We start from the raw sequence: 15,759 nt of genomic DNA on the forward strand, positions 1-15,759 counted from the left end.
AAGAACAGAAGACTTCGATTTGAACTGTACAACGGTTCGGGTGATTTCATTCCAAGTACCTCGGTCAAGAAGTCTGTTGTCTCAAAACCTGGTGTATCTAAAGACGAAGATTCTGAACAAGAAAAAAACCGCAAGATCTAATTGAGGGCGAAGATCAGGACCCCAGATCTTCATTCGAACTGCGACAGACAAAATTACAGCAACGGATTCAGAAAATGGAAGACCAACTGTTGCAGGATAAGCCGTGGCAGCTGAAAGGTGCCACTGTACCCAACCTCGATCGAAAACATTCCTCGGAGTTGATGATGCTGATGTAGTCATGTGCCGTTGCAATCAATCCGCCAAGGAACTTACGTTTAAAAAAGATGGTCCCAATAAAGTTCGGCATTTTTTCAGTTGTTGTAAACCACGAAACGAACAGTGTGGTTTTTTCCAATGGGCTGATGAAAATACTACTCCTGCAGCAGGATCATCATACTGGGGAAAAAGTCGTGATCCGATGAATTTGAACGAATTCCCGTGCAAGTTCCTCACAATTTTGGAACGGTTCCGGATACGAAGCTGGAAAAATTTTCAGTTGGTTTTGCCATGACCTAAGTGTGTAACTGTATGTTTCCTTCGTAAGAATACTGTGATATTTGTGAACGAAAGAATTAAATGACAGATTGAAATTAAATTACATGTAGAGTGTACAAACGAAACAAAAATCTAGCTAGTATATAGCATTGTCCTCTTATAGCGAACTGCAAAACTTATGAGACAACCTGACGAAAAGTCATCAAAACGAATTCTTCAACCGACGAGTATTCCTCTTTATTATCACGTCTCGATTGTTTCAGATGTTGATTTTCCTTGTAAAACCGTGATTCTCACGGTTCAAAACAAGCCAAACGGAAGATGATGGTAAAAGAGAAAGAAAAAAGTTTTGATTTGACTGAGCTATGGCTTTTAAAATGGCAATTGAATGGAAAATCGTTTAGTCTGATGGTGATTTCACATAATTGAAGCAGTGCCGAAATCGACAAAGAAAAGGCAAACATGCTACATCTGCCAGGCTTTGTCGGTTGCGTTTCTGTTTCAAAAACCTCATAAAGGTAACAAGAAAATTTTCCCAGGACCTTTCTTTTTTATGAAAAAGACACAACAACTTTATTATAATGTTTTTAATACACATATTTTCCGTCAATTTTTATTTTTCTATCGATGAATATTTTGTGTCATGTTCTGCCTTGTGAGTATTATTTATGTTGGTGTGTCTAGGGGCGGGGATGCAAGTTAAAATTTCAGTTGACTTCTAAGAAAATTGAAACACTTTCGTAACAAGTTTTATAGTTTTTTTTTCTTCTGCTGCTGCTTCATATACTCAGTGCAATATTCTTCGTATATATAGGTATATATATATATAGGTATATATAGGTAAAACATAGGAATGCTGACAACGCGATGAGTTTGCCATTTATGAATTCGTTCTTTATCTTGTTCTAACAGTACATTAATTGAGTTTATTTGTGTTGCCGTTGGCTGTTGCTAAGCTCGAGGATGTCTTTTATGATTTCAATCTTTTTTTTTTAATCATATTAAGATTCTTAACTATCTTTGAATAATAGCATGAATGATTACCTTATTACAGTATATGTAAATTCGGTGCGACTTTCAACGTTAAAAGCTACATTGGAAAATTTTCAATATCAATGTAGAGTAAGAAGTTTAATTGTTTTCATTCTCCAAAAAACTGGTTTACAAACTCTTGTTGACTGTGCGATTATATAAGTATTGATAAAATGCATCTACTCATTACGTGGTGAGAAATGTATAAATAAATATAACGATGCGATACACAAAAAAAAAACTACAAAATAGTGATGAAATATAGACCATCGTTCTTTATATAGCTTTTCTATAAAATGGGGTTTCCTATTTTGAGGGCCAAATTTGTTCTCGCAATGAGGTTTACAACCTTTAAAATTCCTTTCCTCTATTAGATTCTGCTCTGATAATCTAACTATTATAAGCTGCTTTGATATCAGCTCATGATAAAATCTAAAACAAAACAAAAATAATGCTTTCCCTACAGCATACAGGCTGTAAGTTTTGTTCCCCCCTGAATGAGCTGCTGCCCTCCTCTTTAGACGGCATCCGTGGGGCTTTGGAACTCAGACAGGGCGTGAACGGGATTCTGGGCCTTCTTCTGGGACGCTCGTCGTACCTTGGCCCGCACTTCTTCCGGTTTCTCCGGACGCACTAGCGGTTTCTTCTCCGGGGCCTTCATCTTCCACAGCACGATTGGAGACTGTGGGGATTTTGTTTTGGAAAAATAAAGTATTTATAGTTTGATCTGGTTCATAAATGTTTCATTAAGACGTTGACGTAAATTTTATTGTTAGTTAAAACAAGGTTTGATTGGTATTACGAAGTGACTTTGGTAACCAAAAAAAAAGGTGTTTTACTGTTAGACGTAATATCTCACAGTATTAAAACCATTATCTGTGATTAAAAAAAAAACAATAATTGAACTCCTTATCTCTTGTGTTGTGATCGGTGTTATTGAGTACGAAAAGGCGTATCAAAATAAGTTCACAGTGTTATGATTAAGGGTTCCAGAGCCGTGTGGAGTAGGGGAATCGATCGATTTGATTGTTATGGAGGGTTAGCAAGAATTGGGAAAATATATATACGCATATAATAGATAGTTATCCTAAGTAGCGTTGCAATCTCACTGGTACATGTACCGGAACCATACTTACCGAAACAATTTCCTGTCGAGTGTATTTGGTGGAAGCGACGTACGAATACTTAACCGTGTAGACGACGGAATTCATAAGATTCTTGGCGATTAAATTAAAACAAACGGTAACCGGTAGATTATATCGTTCAACAAAAGACAATGAAACAAACTTAACAATTACCCCGGACACTATCAGCTAACCGCTGATGTTTTGCACATTCGCTTTGACCTTGGACGTGATCTGGATCTGGAGGCAGTATAGAGCGATACGCTGCAGATATGCCAGCAGATCCTTTTTCGTGGAACTTTCCGGACATTTGGTCGGCGATCTCGCGAGTCAGCTTATCCAGCTTGGTGCCGGATTCCGAGATCTTTTTGGTAGCATTGATCACATCCATAGTGGTCTTGAGCGGTCCACGGCCGCTGTAAAAAAAGGACAACTCAAGTTAGAAAACTAGACCATTCTACCACTTCTACTTATGATATCACAGTCAAAACGTACCGAGTGAAGTCTGTCATTTCCATCATGATCATGCACATGTGCTTAGCCATATAGATGATATCATTGCCGGTATCGTCCCACTTAGCCACTTCCGAGTCCAAGGTGAGCTTCTCCCGCCGGAACAGTTCCACCTGTTGCATGATCTTCTGTTTGTCCTCTTCATTCATCTTTCGCATCGTTCCTATAGGTAAATTTCGGTTTGCCTTTGTGTTGATGATGGTGATGGGCATTCTACATATTTGTGTCTCTGGTTTCATGCTTTGTTAACGATAGCTACCCTTCTCAAAGTAATGAGTTCTCCAAGCCATTGATCTAATCATCGGCACCGACAGATCACTTTGTCTTCCGCTGCCGTGGGCTTTGCTTTGGGGACATTTTGCCGCCCTTGGGAGAATTTTCTGGAAGAAACAAACGACTTTCATTAGTGAGTTAGTACAATTAAGTATTAGGACTTCCATTTTTTGTGTATTGAAGATTTTCAAGTTGGTTATCGAAATATGTTCAAAGTTTAGTTTCTATAAGAAAAAAAAAACAAGACAAACTTACGAATCCTCTTGAGTGTTTCTTGTGGAATCCATTCATAGTCCATATCCTTGGTACTGGTGGTTCCGGTTTCCACAGTTTTACGGGCAGCTGGGGAGCGTTCACGCTTGCCATACAATGTCAGGAATTGTTGGACGAGCACCAACAGCAAAACTACAACAGCCGCCAGGAAGAACGTTTCCCCATCCAAACCCTCATCGATTTCGATAAGCGAAACGGTTTCATTGAAGACGGCTTCGGAAAACTGATTTCCGCTGGCGTCACGGTAGTTGAGCGCAATGTTCAATCCGAATGGCCGACCGCCAACCGATTCAGATGGAAGGAACGAGTAAGAGACGGTTTAATGTCTCAGTTGTAGGAAATAGCCGAAAAGTTTTGAATGAAGTAATTGAAATTTCTACTATGAAATCGTCACTTCTCTTATTGGCGAATCCAACGAGGAATTTGACAGAATTTAGAGAGGCCTTGTAAATAGAAGGAACGTATCTGCATCTGGCGATTTCGTCGTTTCTGGCACTTCATCTGTTTCCCGGTTTCTCGTTTTTGGTTACCGATGCCTCATCGGATTCAACTTCAACATCCAATTCCTCGTCTAATTCATCCTCGGTAGCATTGGCCATGAACCGGGAGCCTAGAAAAACCCAAAATTACTGTTGCGAAAATAATGCCACGTGAAAACTTAAAACTTACCGTTGTCCGCCGTAAGGAGAACCGCCGGAAGAACCAGCAAAGCAAAGACCAAAAGTTTCTTCATTGGAAGTAACTGTTCTGCTACTTGAATCACTGAGTTTATTCACAAAATTTACACTTTATTTATTCACTGGGAAAGACACTTACATCCGCTAGCGCTAACCGTGGTAATATGAGGTAGCTTTTCTACCAAATGCTGCACGGCTGGACGTTTTGCGATGAAAACGTTGTAAAACCGTTATTAACTGACCCTCACCGCAAGGCCATTTGTATGCAAATGACGGATTTTCTGGATCCCCCAAAATTCCATTGTTACGATTTAGAAGGCAAAAGAAAATGCAATAAAAACATTAGATTGACGTGTACTAAATTGGCGGCGTTCTGCATGCAGGATGGCACTGGCTGTACTAAATATTTTTAGTACACTTGCAGGATTACTTATCCCCGGATAACTATTAGCCTCTAATTTCTTATAAGCTGAATTCCTTTCGTAGTTTTCGCATGAGATGTGAAACAACCTGATAAAATGGAAGTGATACGTTGGTTTTTTAGATAAATGTCTTTCATAAAAAAGAGTACATTTGGTAAAATTTCACAAAAAGAAGAGTACGCTCATTTTTCGATCGAAAAAGAGTACATGTACTCTTAAAAGAGTACGTATGGTATCCCTACTTTATGCGTTATAACATCACAAATATATCAAGAACTATAAATTTAACAACGTTTTCATTTAAAATAAAGTTTGTGGCAACTTAACCCTTGTTCTTTCTTAGAACGCTGGAAATCGCATGTTTTTATGAATTATAAATATAAAAATAATTGGTAAAACCAATAATTTTTCTAACTACGTCAGTTTGATGTCCCATCAACCTTAAAACATTTGATGTAGGTACAAATGGTATGATTATCTGTATACATTAAGCTTTTGGGAGCCATTGAAGTTGAAAAGTGTTACATGAAACCCCAGTTGAAGGTATCCATGATAGGTGTGCGTAAAAATTGCCAGTAGGCCTGGTGGTCATTTTTTTAAACTGTACTGTTAATCAAATAAGCAGGCCGTTGAATGTGGAGCTAAAGCTTAATTTGAAATTGTGTCAACTCTGTGGAAAATTCGAGCAAGTTTCCGTATGTATTTCCTCTTTTTTTATCATTTAAAAACTGTTTAAAACAATAAAATTTATTCAGCAAACATTCCCGCGAGGCTATAAATATGTAATTGGAATACGGAAAAAAGATATTTAATAGGCACATTTTTCCTCTTATTTATAAATAAGCTTAGTAGGCCTACAATTTCATCATGTCTCGAGCTGTCAACTATCAGAATTTTTCGCATTGGTGAGGAAGAAGCTTAAATTAATCGAGATTTGGAACCATTACTCAAAATTTATTTCTTCCGAAAACGATTAAATTCAAAAACATTACCATTGTTCCACTGACCGGGCTGAATCGTATCCTGCTTCACGGGTTCTCTGTCACGTTGATTCCGGTGGATCTTTTACTGCGTCTGCTGATTCTGGTAATCGCCTGGCTGGTCCGCAAAATGAACGACTATCTACAGAACATTCTGGTGTGTAGGCATTGTTCCTGTTCTTGACCTGTATTCCTGATCAATAACAGGCTTTTCTAAATATATCGAGTACATAGTTTTGATTATTACTACCTTACAATTTTTCCCGCCACAGCAAAGTGACTTATGCGACCTGAAAAGGGAGTTTCCCTTGTTTGAATCAAACGGATCGATTCGGTTGCGAAACCACCACGATTCCACAAATGCTCTCAGCCTTGCGTTAGCAAGGAATTGTGAATCGGCTCAAGATTTGAAAATCATCCAACTGGAACCAATTTCAATAAAGGTGAGATGTTGGACTTGCTTTTTTATGTAAATTATATTAATCTTGAATTCTCTGATAGTCCGAGAAAAAGAATCCTCAAGTTGTAAACGTGAAACAGACCTTTCGTTTCCCGAATAATTTTATCACAAAAAAGAATTCCTACCACTCGTATGGGCAAACAAAACGCCCAACGAATCCCCGAAATATGCACAGCCAAACGAGCAAAACGATCGTTGAGCTGTACGAAGCTGAGAGGAGCCATTCGGATATTGGTGCGATAGTTTCTGCCAAGTCGAGCCTGGCCTGCAGTGATAGTGATGAATCACTGAGAACTCACCAGAAACGTTCGATCGGGGGGAGTGGAGCAAAACCCGTCGACATGATCATGATCAAACCGAAAGTTCATCTGCAGGGAGGGAACAAAAAGAAACGTCCATCGTCGAAGGGAAAGTATTTGCGAACAATTCGCTCACGGGAGCAGAACAGAACGTTTTTAAAATCTCCGAAGCATCGAAGCAAATATTCTTTGCCGAGGGTCGAAAGTATCGCAACGGAAACGGACACTGTCGAAGATGAGTTCAGCAGCAAAACGTTCACCTTCGACGCTTCGGACAGCGGAATACCGTCTAATGAATCGCTAGATGATCAATGTTCTGTTGTGGGCACTGCAAAAATGCAGAAAATAATTGACAAATTACAGGACAACCTTTGGGAGGTCAGCCTGAACGGTATCCGAGAATTGATGGAAGCTGCCAGGCAGGTGGACTGGAAGCAGCATGAAAAACACATAACAATTATAAACCGAAAAATGATCGACTTCCTCAAGAGCCCACGGTCTTCGTTGTGCCGGTCAGCTTGCCAGGCCACCGGAGAACTGTTTCGGGAAGTCAAATCCACAAAACGTCCCGAGTTCGATGAGATCGTCGATATTTTGCTTTGTAAAACTGCGGATCCCAACAGATTCATTCAAAAGGACGCCAACATCGCGCTCGACAAGCTGGTTACGTACATTCCGATTTCCCACTGCGTGAGAGCTCTCTCAGCCCGGGGTCATACGTATGTGGGATGACTGTTGTGTTGTAGGACATGGTTTAACTAATGACTCATTTTTTCAGGCACAAAAATCCCATGGTACGAATAGCGACAGCCAGATTGCTGGTCTGCATCTGTGCGCTTTCCGGATTGGATTGCATTCTGGGTACCAATGCTAATCCTCGAACACGGCAAGCGATTCTCAAGATGCTAGCCAAATTTCTTACCGATAAGAATTTGGATGCTAGGTAGTTTAGTGGGATGTTTTTAAAACATGACTTTTGTAATTAAAATTCCTATACTTTTTAGGAAATTTGGCGAGCGTCTGTACCGAATGCTTCGAAAGCACAAGTTTTTCAACGAATATTTCTACAAAGATATGGACAACAACTGTAGGAGTAATTTGAAACGAATACTAAAAGGGCTGTAGGCATGAAGTTCTGAGATAATAACGTGTATATTATGTATTAAATTATTGGTATACATTTCTAGCTTTTTTTTAATACAGGGAAAATGTTCGGAAAAATAACTTAAACAGACTCAGCTTGATTTCATCTACATATCCAAGGCAATACATTTTCAGCCACGTTTCTGGGAGGAGGGTTGGTTATCCAGTATTGTTGTATTAGTATTTTTCACTATAATATTCGATAATTTTCTTCTATTTCTTGTTCCATGCGTTTCGCATTTGCCCTAGAATAGGTATGTTTAAAGTTTAAATCCTGTATCGACTCTGCTAGCATTTCATCAAGCTACTTGATTACGGTTTTGTTTTTTCTCGGGTTTAACACTATAATAGGCTCTAACAATGTTCTTTTCTCTCTTGGTTAAGTAGCATCTTGATCTACGTTTGGTGTATAGGACCTTCTAGTAACAGTTGCAGTTGGTTGCTTTTGTTGGTTTGCTAAACCGTGTCTTTTCTCTATACAAATGCGGTTTTCACAAATAAGTATCAATGTTTCTATCCTGTTTCGTGGGTTGGTTGTTTGTGTGGTACATTTGCTGCTTAATTTTGATCTAATATTGTTTGATTTGGTTTGGTAGTTAGCATTCTTCTGCGTGGTTTTCGATAAGATCTATCATTTTGCTATGAGTAGTTGTAGTCTTCGATTATGTAGGTGTATAATTTTAGTTACTCTGGGTTCATTCTATTCGGTGTTTTAGTACATCTTGGGTTAGAATATTATTTCATGTTGCACTGCCGCAAATCTTTAGTAATCAAATCAGTTTTGTTTCTATTAAATAGATGTGCCCACTTTTCTTGTTTTTTTTTCATTCTTGGTCGTTTCTGCTTCTAATCTGTGATATGTCATAAAAAGAAACGCTTTGTTTATTATGTTTCGAAAACCAGTTAGGATCTTAGATCAGAGTTCACACGTGAATGTATGGTTACAAGCCAACTCGTGAATCTGATGATAACTTGTCAGCTTTGTTTTTTTTTAGTAATTTAAATTTTGTGGTAACTAATAGGATGTTTGCTAGAAAGCCTTCAAGATCCTAGGATCCAAAGATCTATGATTATCTGGTTAGGCAGACTTGGTAGTTTTCAACACTTGGACAAACATTACAGAGTAGGAATCTAAAAAATCAGACTAGAGGAAAATAGAAATATCAAAAGGGTTTAATATTTATGCTAAGTTCAGTTTAATTAGGAAAACATAGTTATAGAGTACCATCTGGATTGTTCAAAATTATTTTTTTTATCGGAATGCTCTACTTTATTGATTGTAGTCTAGTTTAAACGTTAGAATATGTTTTATATCTTTTATTAGATGCGTTTTTTAATTTGGGTTATTACTTCCAACATTATATATTTTTGTATTATTTTATTTTTAAAGCAGTCGCTATTCTTTTAGAATAACAGTTCAACCTAAGTAAACAAATCTTAATTCATGCATTGGTGCTCGTTTGATGTGTGCAATTGAAAACTTAAATGAAATAGAATATGATTCCAAATAGGGCTAACCAGCCCTTTTTTAAAGCTTCTTTCACGGTAGATCATTCAAAAGAAACATATTTTTGGCTTTCTGATAGTTGAAGTTTATATCACACAACAGTTTTGTAATTTACTAGAATTTGGTGTCACGCGGTTGAAAAAAAAAGTTATAGTCGGCTCAATGGCCTCAATGATCGAAGAACAGAGAACAGTTACTGTTGACCGAGCGTTGAGGTTTTCATGCCTTAGAAGTCTTCCCGCCAAGTAGATTTTCAATAACCAGTTCTTAAGAAAAAAAAAACAAAACATCATTGATTTTTTATCCGACATCCCGGAAGTGTGCTAACTGATGAACAATTCGATTAAGTGATTAAACAGTACTAGAGTCTTTTTGCTTTTGTACGTAAATTCTATGATCAAGAAATTTTGTTAATAAACTAACCAATAGTAACATTCATAGGACCATTAGTTTCATTGGAAACTACCTACACCATTATTTGAAACAAATCAGTAATGTCTACAACAGATACCGTTATCATTAATCGCCACAATACGTCACATAAACAGCCATTGTATAGATATCAGACAATCACGTTAACCTTAGTTTGTGGCATCAAATACTTTACCAACAATGAAATGCCATCTACTTCAAAAGACCTTGATAAATTTTCTTCACTTTCCAAATTTAACGAAGTTCCTTGGTTCAAATCCATCAAGACAAAATAGCTCGTTAATTGTACTTCCAAACAAAATGCGAACTTTAATACTTTCGCCCAGGATTAAGCACCTTGCAAAAGTGTGGCATCGTAACCCGGCAGTCCCCGTGCTGGTGGGAATGTTGATGCTGAGCCTGGTGTTGTCGATGTTGCTGCTGTTGTTGGTCTTGTTGATTATGTTGCTGAGAAAATCCACTACTCGCGCCGGCCGTGTGGGACCTCGGCGACCGTAAGGGTCATTGTTGCTGTTGCATTTCGCCCTCCCGGATGAATTCCTGATGTCGCTCGACCACATCCGCTACGATCTGTTCTTCAATCTCTTGACCCTTGTGGGCTTGTTCCTTCGACAGCAAAACGTCGTAGGCTTTGTTTGGTGTCACAAAAACTACCCGATTTTTACGGGTCTGCAAAATGTTGGCAATCACTAGCCTATGTTTGTATTTATTCAAACTTTCTCGGGACTTTGCAATCAGAATATTTTCGTCTGTTTCCAGCTTGAAAGAAACCACATAAGCCAGGGGTACCCACAAGCTAACCAGAGGGGCCAACATTTTCGGAACCAATTGCAGCGAAATGGTCGGGGCACCGTGTCCGGATTGAATCTTGTGTGTGGGCATCTCGTCCTGGGGAACGTAAAAGTCGGAAACTGCAGCTGCCAGATACAGCACAGCATCTCGTTCGAAGGCGGCCAAACACTCACAAGCCGCCCTTAGGAGCCACATATAGTCGACCACACTAGTAAATGTAATGTAGAGCATTCGGTTGGTTTCCTGAGCGTTTTTATACTTGTCCAAAATCGGCGCAAGAACATCCACTGAATCCGGTTTTACTAAAAGAGAGATATGTTCATGTAGTTATAAATTTTTTTTTATCACTTTATGAAACCAACTTTACCTGTTATAGTAGTGCTCATGCCTTCTTCATGCAATTCAAGCATATCCAGCAGCTGCTGGCCGGAAAAGTGTCGAGTGAAGGGTTCCAGCGATTTTGTACGATACATAAAAATGACCGCATAACCATGCTCAATGAAATACTCAGCCGAAGCCGAGCCTCGATTTCCGGCACTAAAATTGTCCACAAAACGTACCGTGTTGTGCTCAAGCGGAACTGTCGTACCACCGGACTGTGAACGACAAGTGGCGACAATACGATGCATAAGTTTTCATTTGGGTGTTTAACTTACTTATATTTTAGAGAAACTTTGTTCAAGTATGCTAATATATAAATATTGTATTCCATTCGGAATGCTAATACAACCATAAAAGAATAATAATAATGTTTAAAACTCCACTAAAAATATTAACATAATGATGTACTGAAATAAATCGATAATCAATAAACGGTCGCATCGTAATGATAACATTTGGAGTGGGTTATTCTGTTATTTTTGGATCCACCGCAATAACAAGAGCGTCTCTACTAGAGACTCTCTAGCATAATTCCACGACAGACACGAATGCCATGTAAATGGTAAAATGTCTTTAATAAAAATAATAATCATAATAATAATTCCACGACCCAAATACTGACACCTGCCCCCAAACCATTAACAAAAAAAACCCCATCCAACACAAAAAAATAACAAAAGACCTAAGCATATGGAAGAAAAGGCTCGTTCCTCCTCCAAGAATAGAATGTCCATCGAAAAGGTCGACGAAGGCAACAAGTTACAGGACTGTCGAAATAATAATAATTTTGTTTCATATTGTTTGGGAGAGTGGGAAAGTTTTTCGGAAAAGGGAAGGGAACAGGAGGATGGTAACACATAGAATAGTATAATGCAGACTGATGATGACCATCGATTACCGTAATGAGCACGATGTTACTCTTTTGCTTCAGATGCCGATCGCAGAATTCCTTCAGCAGGGATCGATTGTCCTCGAAGCAGTTCGGCGGCAGATGGGTGGCATAGAAATCTTCCCAATGCGATGAGCTCATTTTCGCTTATTTTGGGGCTTCGATTCCTTTTTTATTCAAGGTGCTTCTGCTCGAGTCTCAATGACGAAAAATGTTTCCAGGAAACGAGCTGGATCACTTGGTACGAAAAAATACAGCTGTTTAGCAAAAACTGTAAAACATTTTTATGCCACAAACAATAACCATCAAAGTATCTACAATTTTAGTAGATTTTAGGTGGCAATTCACTTTTTCACTACGGTTTTTGATTAAAACTTTCACTGGTAAAATTTTTGCTCCCGATTACTGACTGATGATGAAAAAACGGCAGAAATTAAACGAAAATATAAGCTAAAAGGAACGTCAAAATGGAACACAACAAAACATGAAAAGCGTCAACGAGCTAACATTTTGTAGTTGACTGGTTGAGATTTTTCAGGCGGGATTCGAACGAGGGGTGCTCGTAAATCATTAAATTTCAAAAGTGCTTGAGTAGCTTCAACTTTTTCAAGACCACACACTCAGAAAAATACTATTATCTATGTATGCCATAAGATTCTCTTATGAAGTGGCGCCATAAGAAAAATTAATGAAATTCATAAGATAGTCTTATGACGCGAATGAATTCTGAAGATGAACGCCTACTTCAATGAGAGGTTGTTGCTTTTCATAAGAGATTCTTATGGAAACAGTAAATCACTTTCTAATAAGAAAAATTCTCGATATTTCATGCTGAAAACATTTACTTTATTGTTTGCCAAATTCGTTTAAAATTAAATCCTTCACTGTCACCATCAGCAGCGCATCAACAGACGGCTCCATCAAAGTTTTTTTTCGCCGCATCTTAATCCTCGACCTTTCGTTTTTTGCCGATCAGCTTGCTGAAAAGTAAACAAATAATGTATTATAGTTTACTAATATATTCAACGTTCACACCAAAAACATCAAATCGAACTTACCATTCCGGAGATAACAATAACATTTAACATTGAAGGAAAACTATAATAACTATGAACTGGCGATTGCTTCGTACTGTTAGATGATGAAAAAAACTGATACTATGAATGAATTTTTTTTTTTTATTTATAACTAGTTTATTAAAGGCCTTTTACTTTTACAAAGTTTAAATGTGCCGAGGGTATTCGTTTCACTGGTTAGTAAGGAAGGGGGCCGTAATAGTCGCGGCGACTCAACAGTTAGAAAAAAAAAAAAACTTTAAAAAAGGAAGGGGTTTATAGGGGTTATTCTTCGGTATCAGTTTTCCATTAGGGTCCGGTGGTGGCCTTCTTTAGCTGTGGTTTCGGTAGCTACGGTTTGCATGGTATCGGTTTCCAACCTTCTGGCCAGCCTTCTTCAGGAATGTGTCGAACCCGTTGGATGAGAGGTAGTACTAATAAATATACAAAACAGACATTAAATGAAGAACACACAAGGGGAGAGTTTGCGTGGGTAAGCGGACTAAACGACCAAGTCAGACAGCTTGAGATATTTGTAAATTGGGAACAAATATCCAAAATCTAAGTTTGCCAGAATGTCTCGAATTGGAACCCCAGGTAATCTACCTCGGGCCCTAAGGGTATCCAGTAGCCAAGCCCTCGTTTGACCATACCTTTCACACGTCCATACAACATGATCGATGTCGTGGTAGCCATCCCCACAAACGCAAACATTGGTTGCAGCGAGATCAATACGAAACAAGTGCGCGTCAAGCCAGCAGTGATTTGACATGAGCCGAGAAATCACGCGAATGAAGTCGCGACTCAAGTTAAAATGCTTAAACCATGCCTTCGTCGGAACCTTAGGGATAATCGTATGGAGCCAACGTCCCTTTGTGCCATTGTCCCAGCTAGACTGCCAAGCGTTAATCGCTAAAGTGCGAGGTATTGAAAAATATTCATTGTAAGTTATTATCCTCTCAAAGATTTCACCTTGTAACGCGCCCACCTTAGCCAATGAGTCCGCCTTCTCATTGCCTTGTATAAGACAATGAGACGGGATCCAAGCTAAGGTAATCCTATACGAATTTTCGATCAGAGCGCCCAATATCCCTGAAATTTCCAGCAAAAAATGGGAAGAGCGCTTCATCAGTTTCATCGATCGAATTGCCTCAACGGAGCTGAGACTATCCGAATAGATGAAATAGTGGTCTGCGGGCAGTGTGCGAATGTGTTTCAAGGTGCAGTAAATAGCGGCTAGTTCGGCAGTGTAAACGGAGCATGGCTCTCGAAGCTTGAACGAAGCTTCAAAGCCCTCATTATACACTGCGAAGCCAGTCGCATTGTTGATTCTAGAACCATCAGTAAAGAACATTTTTATAGGATCAATTTCACGTACTTTTGAAGCAAAGATTGAAGGAATAATGTTGGGTCGGACGTGATCTGGTATTCCACGGATGTCAGCGGTCATGGACAGATCGAATCTTATCAAGGAACTGCTACTCGGGTAAAAGTGACTCGTGTCCGAATTTAATAAAGAAGGATTTATTTCTAATTGACTAAAAGTTTTATAATTATTTACATATGTTACTTGCGGATTAATATTCATAAGCCTTTCCAAATTTTCTATCACCAAAGGATTCATAGTTTCACTTCGAATAAGGAAACGTAGCGATAAATCGAAGAACCGATTTTTCAACGGCATTATTCCCGCCAGTACTTCGAGACACATCGTATGTGTCGACTGCATACAACCCATGGCAATACGCAAACAACGATACTGTATTCGTTCTAGTTTAATCAAGTGGGTTTGCGCGGCGGACCCAAAGCAAAAGCTTCCGTATTCTATGACCGACAGTATCGTTGTTTGGTATAACCTGATGAGGTCCTGTGGATGAGCACCCCACCAGGTTCCAGTAATCGTTCGAAGAAAATTGATTCTCTTTTGGCATTTTTGAGTCAAGTACCTAATATGTTTTCCCCAGAGGCATTTAGAGTCGAACCAGACACCCAAATATTTAAAACTAAGAGATTGAGTTAGAGTTCTACCCATCATAAGGAGCTCTATTTGAGGAGGGGAATGCTTCCTTGAAAAAACTACTAACTCGGTTTTACTAGGCGAAAACTCGATGCCTAGATTCCTGGCCCAATGTGATAAATTATTTAGAGTTTCTTGTAGCGGAGGTTTTATTTGAGTCTCTGTTTTACCTGTGAAATGAACAACACAGTCATCCGCAAGCTGTCTTAGCGTGCAATTTTGTGCCATACAAGCATCGATTTCTCGGACATAAAAGTTGTATAGCAGGGGGCTTAAACATGAGCCTTGGGGTAGACCCATGTAACTAATTCGTTCAACTTTGGTTTCTCCATGGCTAAAATGCATGATTTTTTCAGACAACAGGTTATATAGAAAATTGTTCAAAATTGGTGAAAGTCCGCAAGAGTTAAGATTACTAGACAGCACTTCTACGGACACCGAATCGAATGCCCCTTTGATGTCCAGAAATACTGCCCCCATCTGCTCTTTTTGGGCAAACGCCAATTGAATGTCTGATGAAAGTAATGCTAGACAGTCGTTCGTACCCTTGCCTCTACGGAATCCAAATTGTGTACTTGACAACAGATTGTTTGATTCAACCCATTTATCCAGCCGAAAGAGAATCATTTTTTCGAGCAATTTCCGGAGACACGAGAGCATTGCAATCGGCCTATACGAGTTGTAATCAGAAACTGGTTTTCCCGGTTTTTGGATGGCGATGACTTTCACTTGTCTCCAGTCATGCGGAACAAAGTTCAGCTCCAAACACTTATTGAATAAATTCAACAAGCGTTTCTTAGCGGTATCTGGCAGATTCTTCAACAAGTTGAATTTGATTCTGTCCAGTCCGGGAGCGGAATTGTTGCAAGACCAGAGCGCAAGTGAAAGTTCGACCATCGAGAATTGATCCTCCG

The 15,759-nt window shown here is 39.0% G+C and overlaps 2 protein-coding genes and 1 pseudogene across 2 annotated transcripts; 1 reads left to right on the forward strand and 2 right to left on the reverse strand.

Annotated features, from left to right (window-relative positions):
• Positions 1 to 1,166: 1,166 nt before the first annotated feature.
• Positions 1,167 to 4,785, reverse strand: LOC129746734 (translocon-associated protein subunit alpha-like; annotated as a pseudogene).
• An 812-nt stretch (positions 4,786 to 5,597) lies between these two features.
• On the forward strand, positions 5,598 to 7,858 carry LOC129746708 (uncharacterized). The gene is made up of 5 exons (XM_055740564.1): positions 5,598 to 6,027; positions 6,143 to 6,313; positions 6,372 to 7,348; positions 7,408 to 7,572; positions 7,634 to 7,858. Exons 1-5 carry the CDS (start codon positions 6,001 to 6,003, stop codon positions 7,752 to 7,754), a joined length of 1,461 nt encoding a protein of 486 aa, XP_055596539.1. The 5' UTR covers positions 5,598 to 6,000; the 3' UTR covers positions 7,755 to 7,858.
• Positions 7,859 to 7,869: 11 nt separating this feature from the next.
• On the reverse strand, positions 7,870 to 12,186 carry LOC129746718 (phosphopantothenate--cysteine ligase-like). Its single transcript, XM_055740575.1, has 3 exons — positions 11,783 to 12,186; positions 10,871 to 11,099; positions 7,870 to 10,805 (listed from the first exon to the last, which is right to left on the reverse strand). Exons 1-3 carry the CDS (start codon positions 11,912 to 11,914, stop codon positions 10,213 to 10,215), a joined length of 954 nt encoding a protein of 317 aa, XP_055596550.1. The 5' UTR covers positions 11,915 to 12,186; the 3' UTR covers positions 7,870 to 10,212.
• Between the last annotated feature and the right edge of the window lie 3,573 nt (positions 12,187 to 15,759).

The sequence above is a fragment of the Uranotaenia lowii genome, chromosome 1 (assembly GCF_029784155.1).
Source record: "Uranotaenia lowii strain MFRU-FL chromosome 1, ASM2978415v1, whole genome shotgun sequence".
NCBI classification, from domain to species: domain Eukaryota; kingdom Metazoa; phylum Arthropoda; class Insecta; order Diptera; family Culicidae; genus Uranotaenia; species Uranotaenia lowii.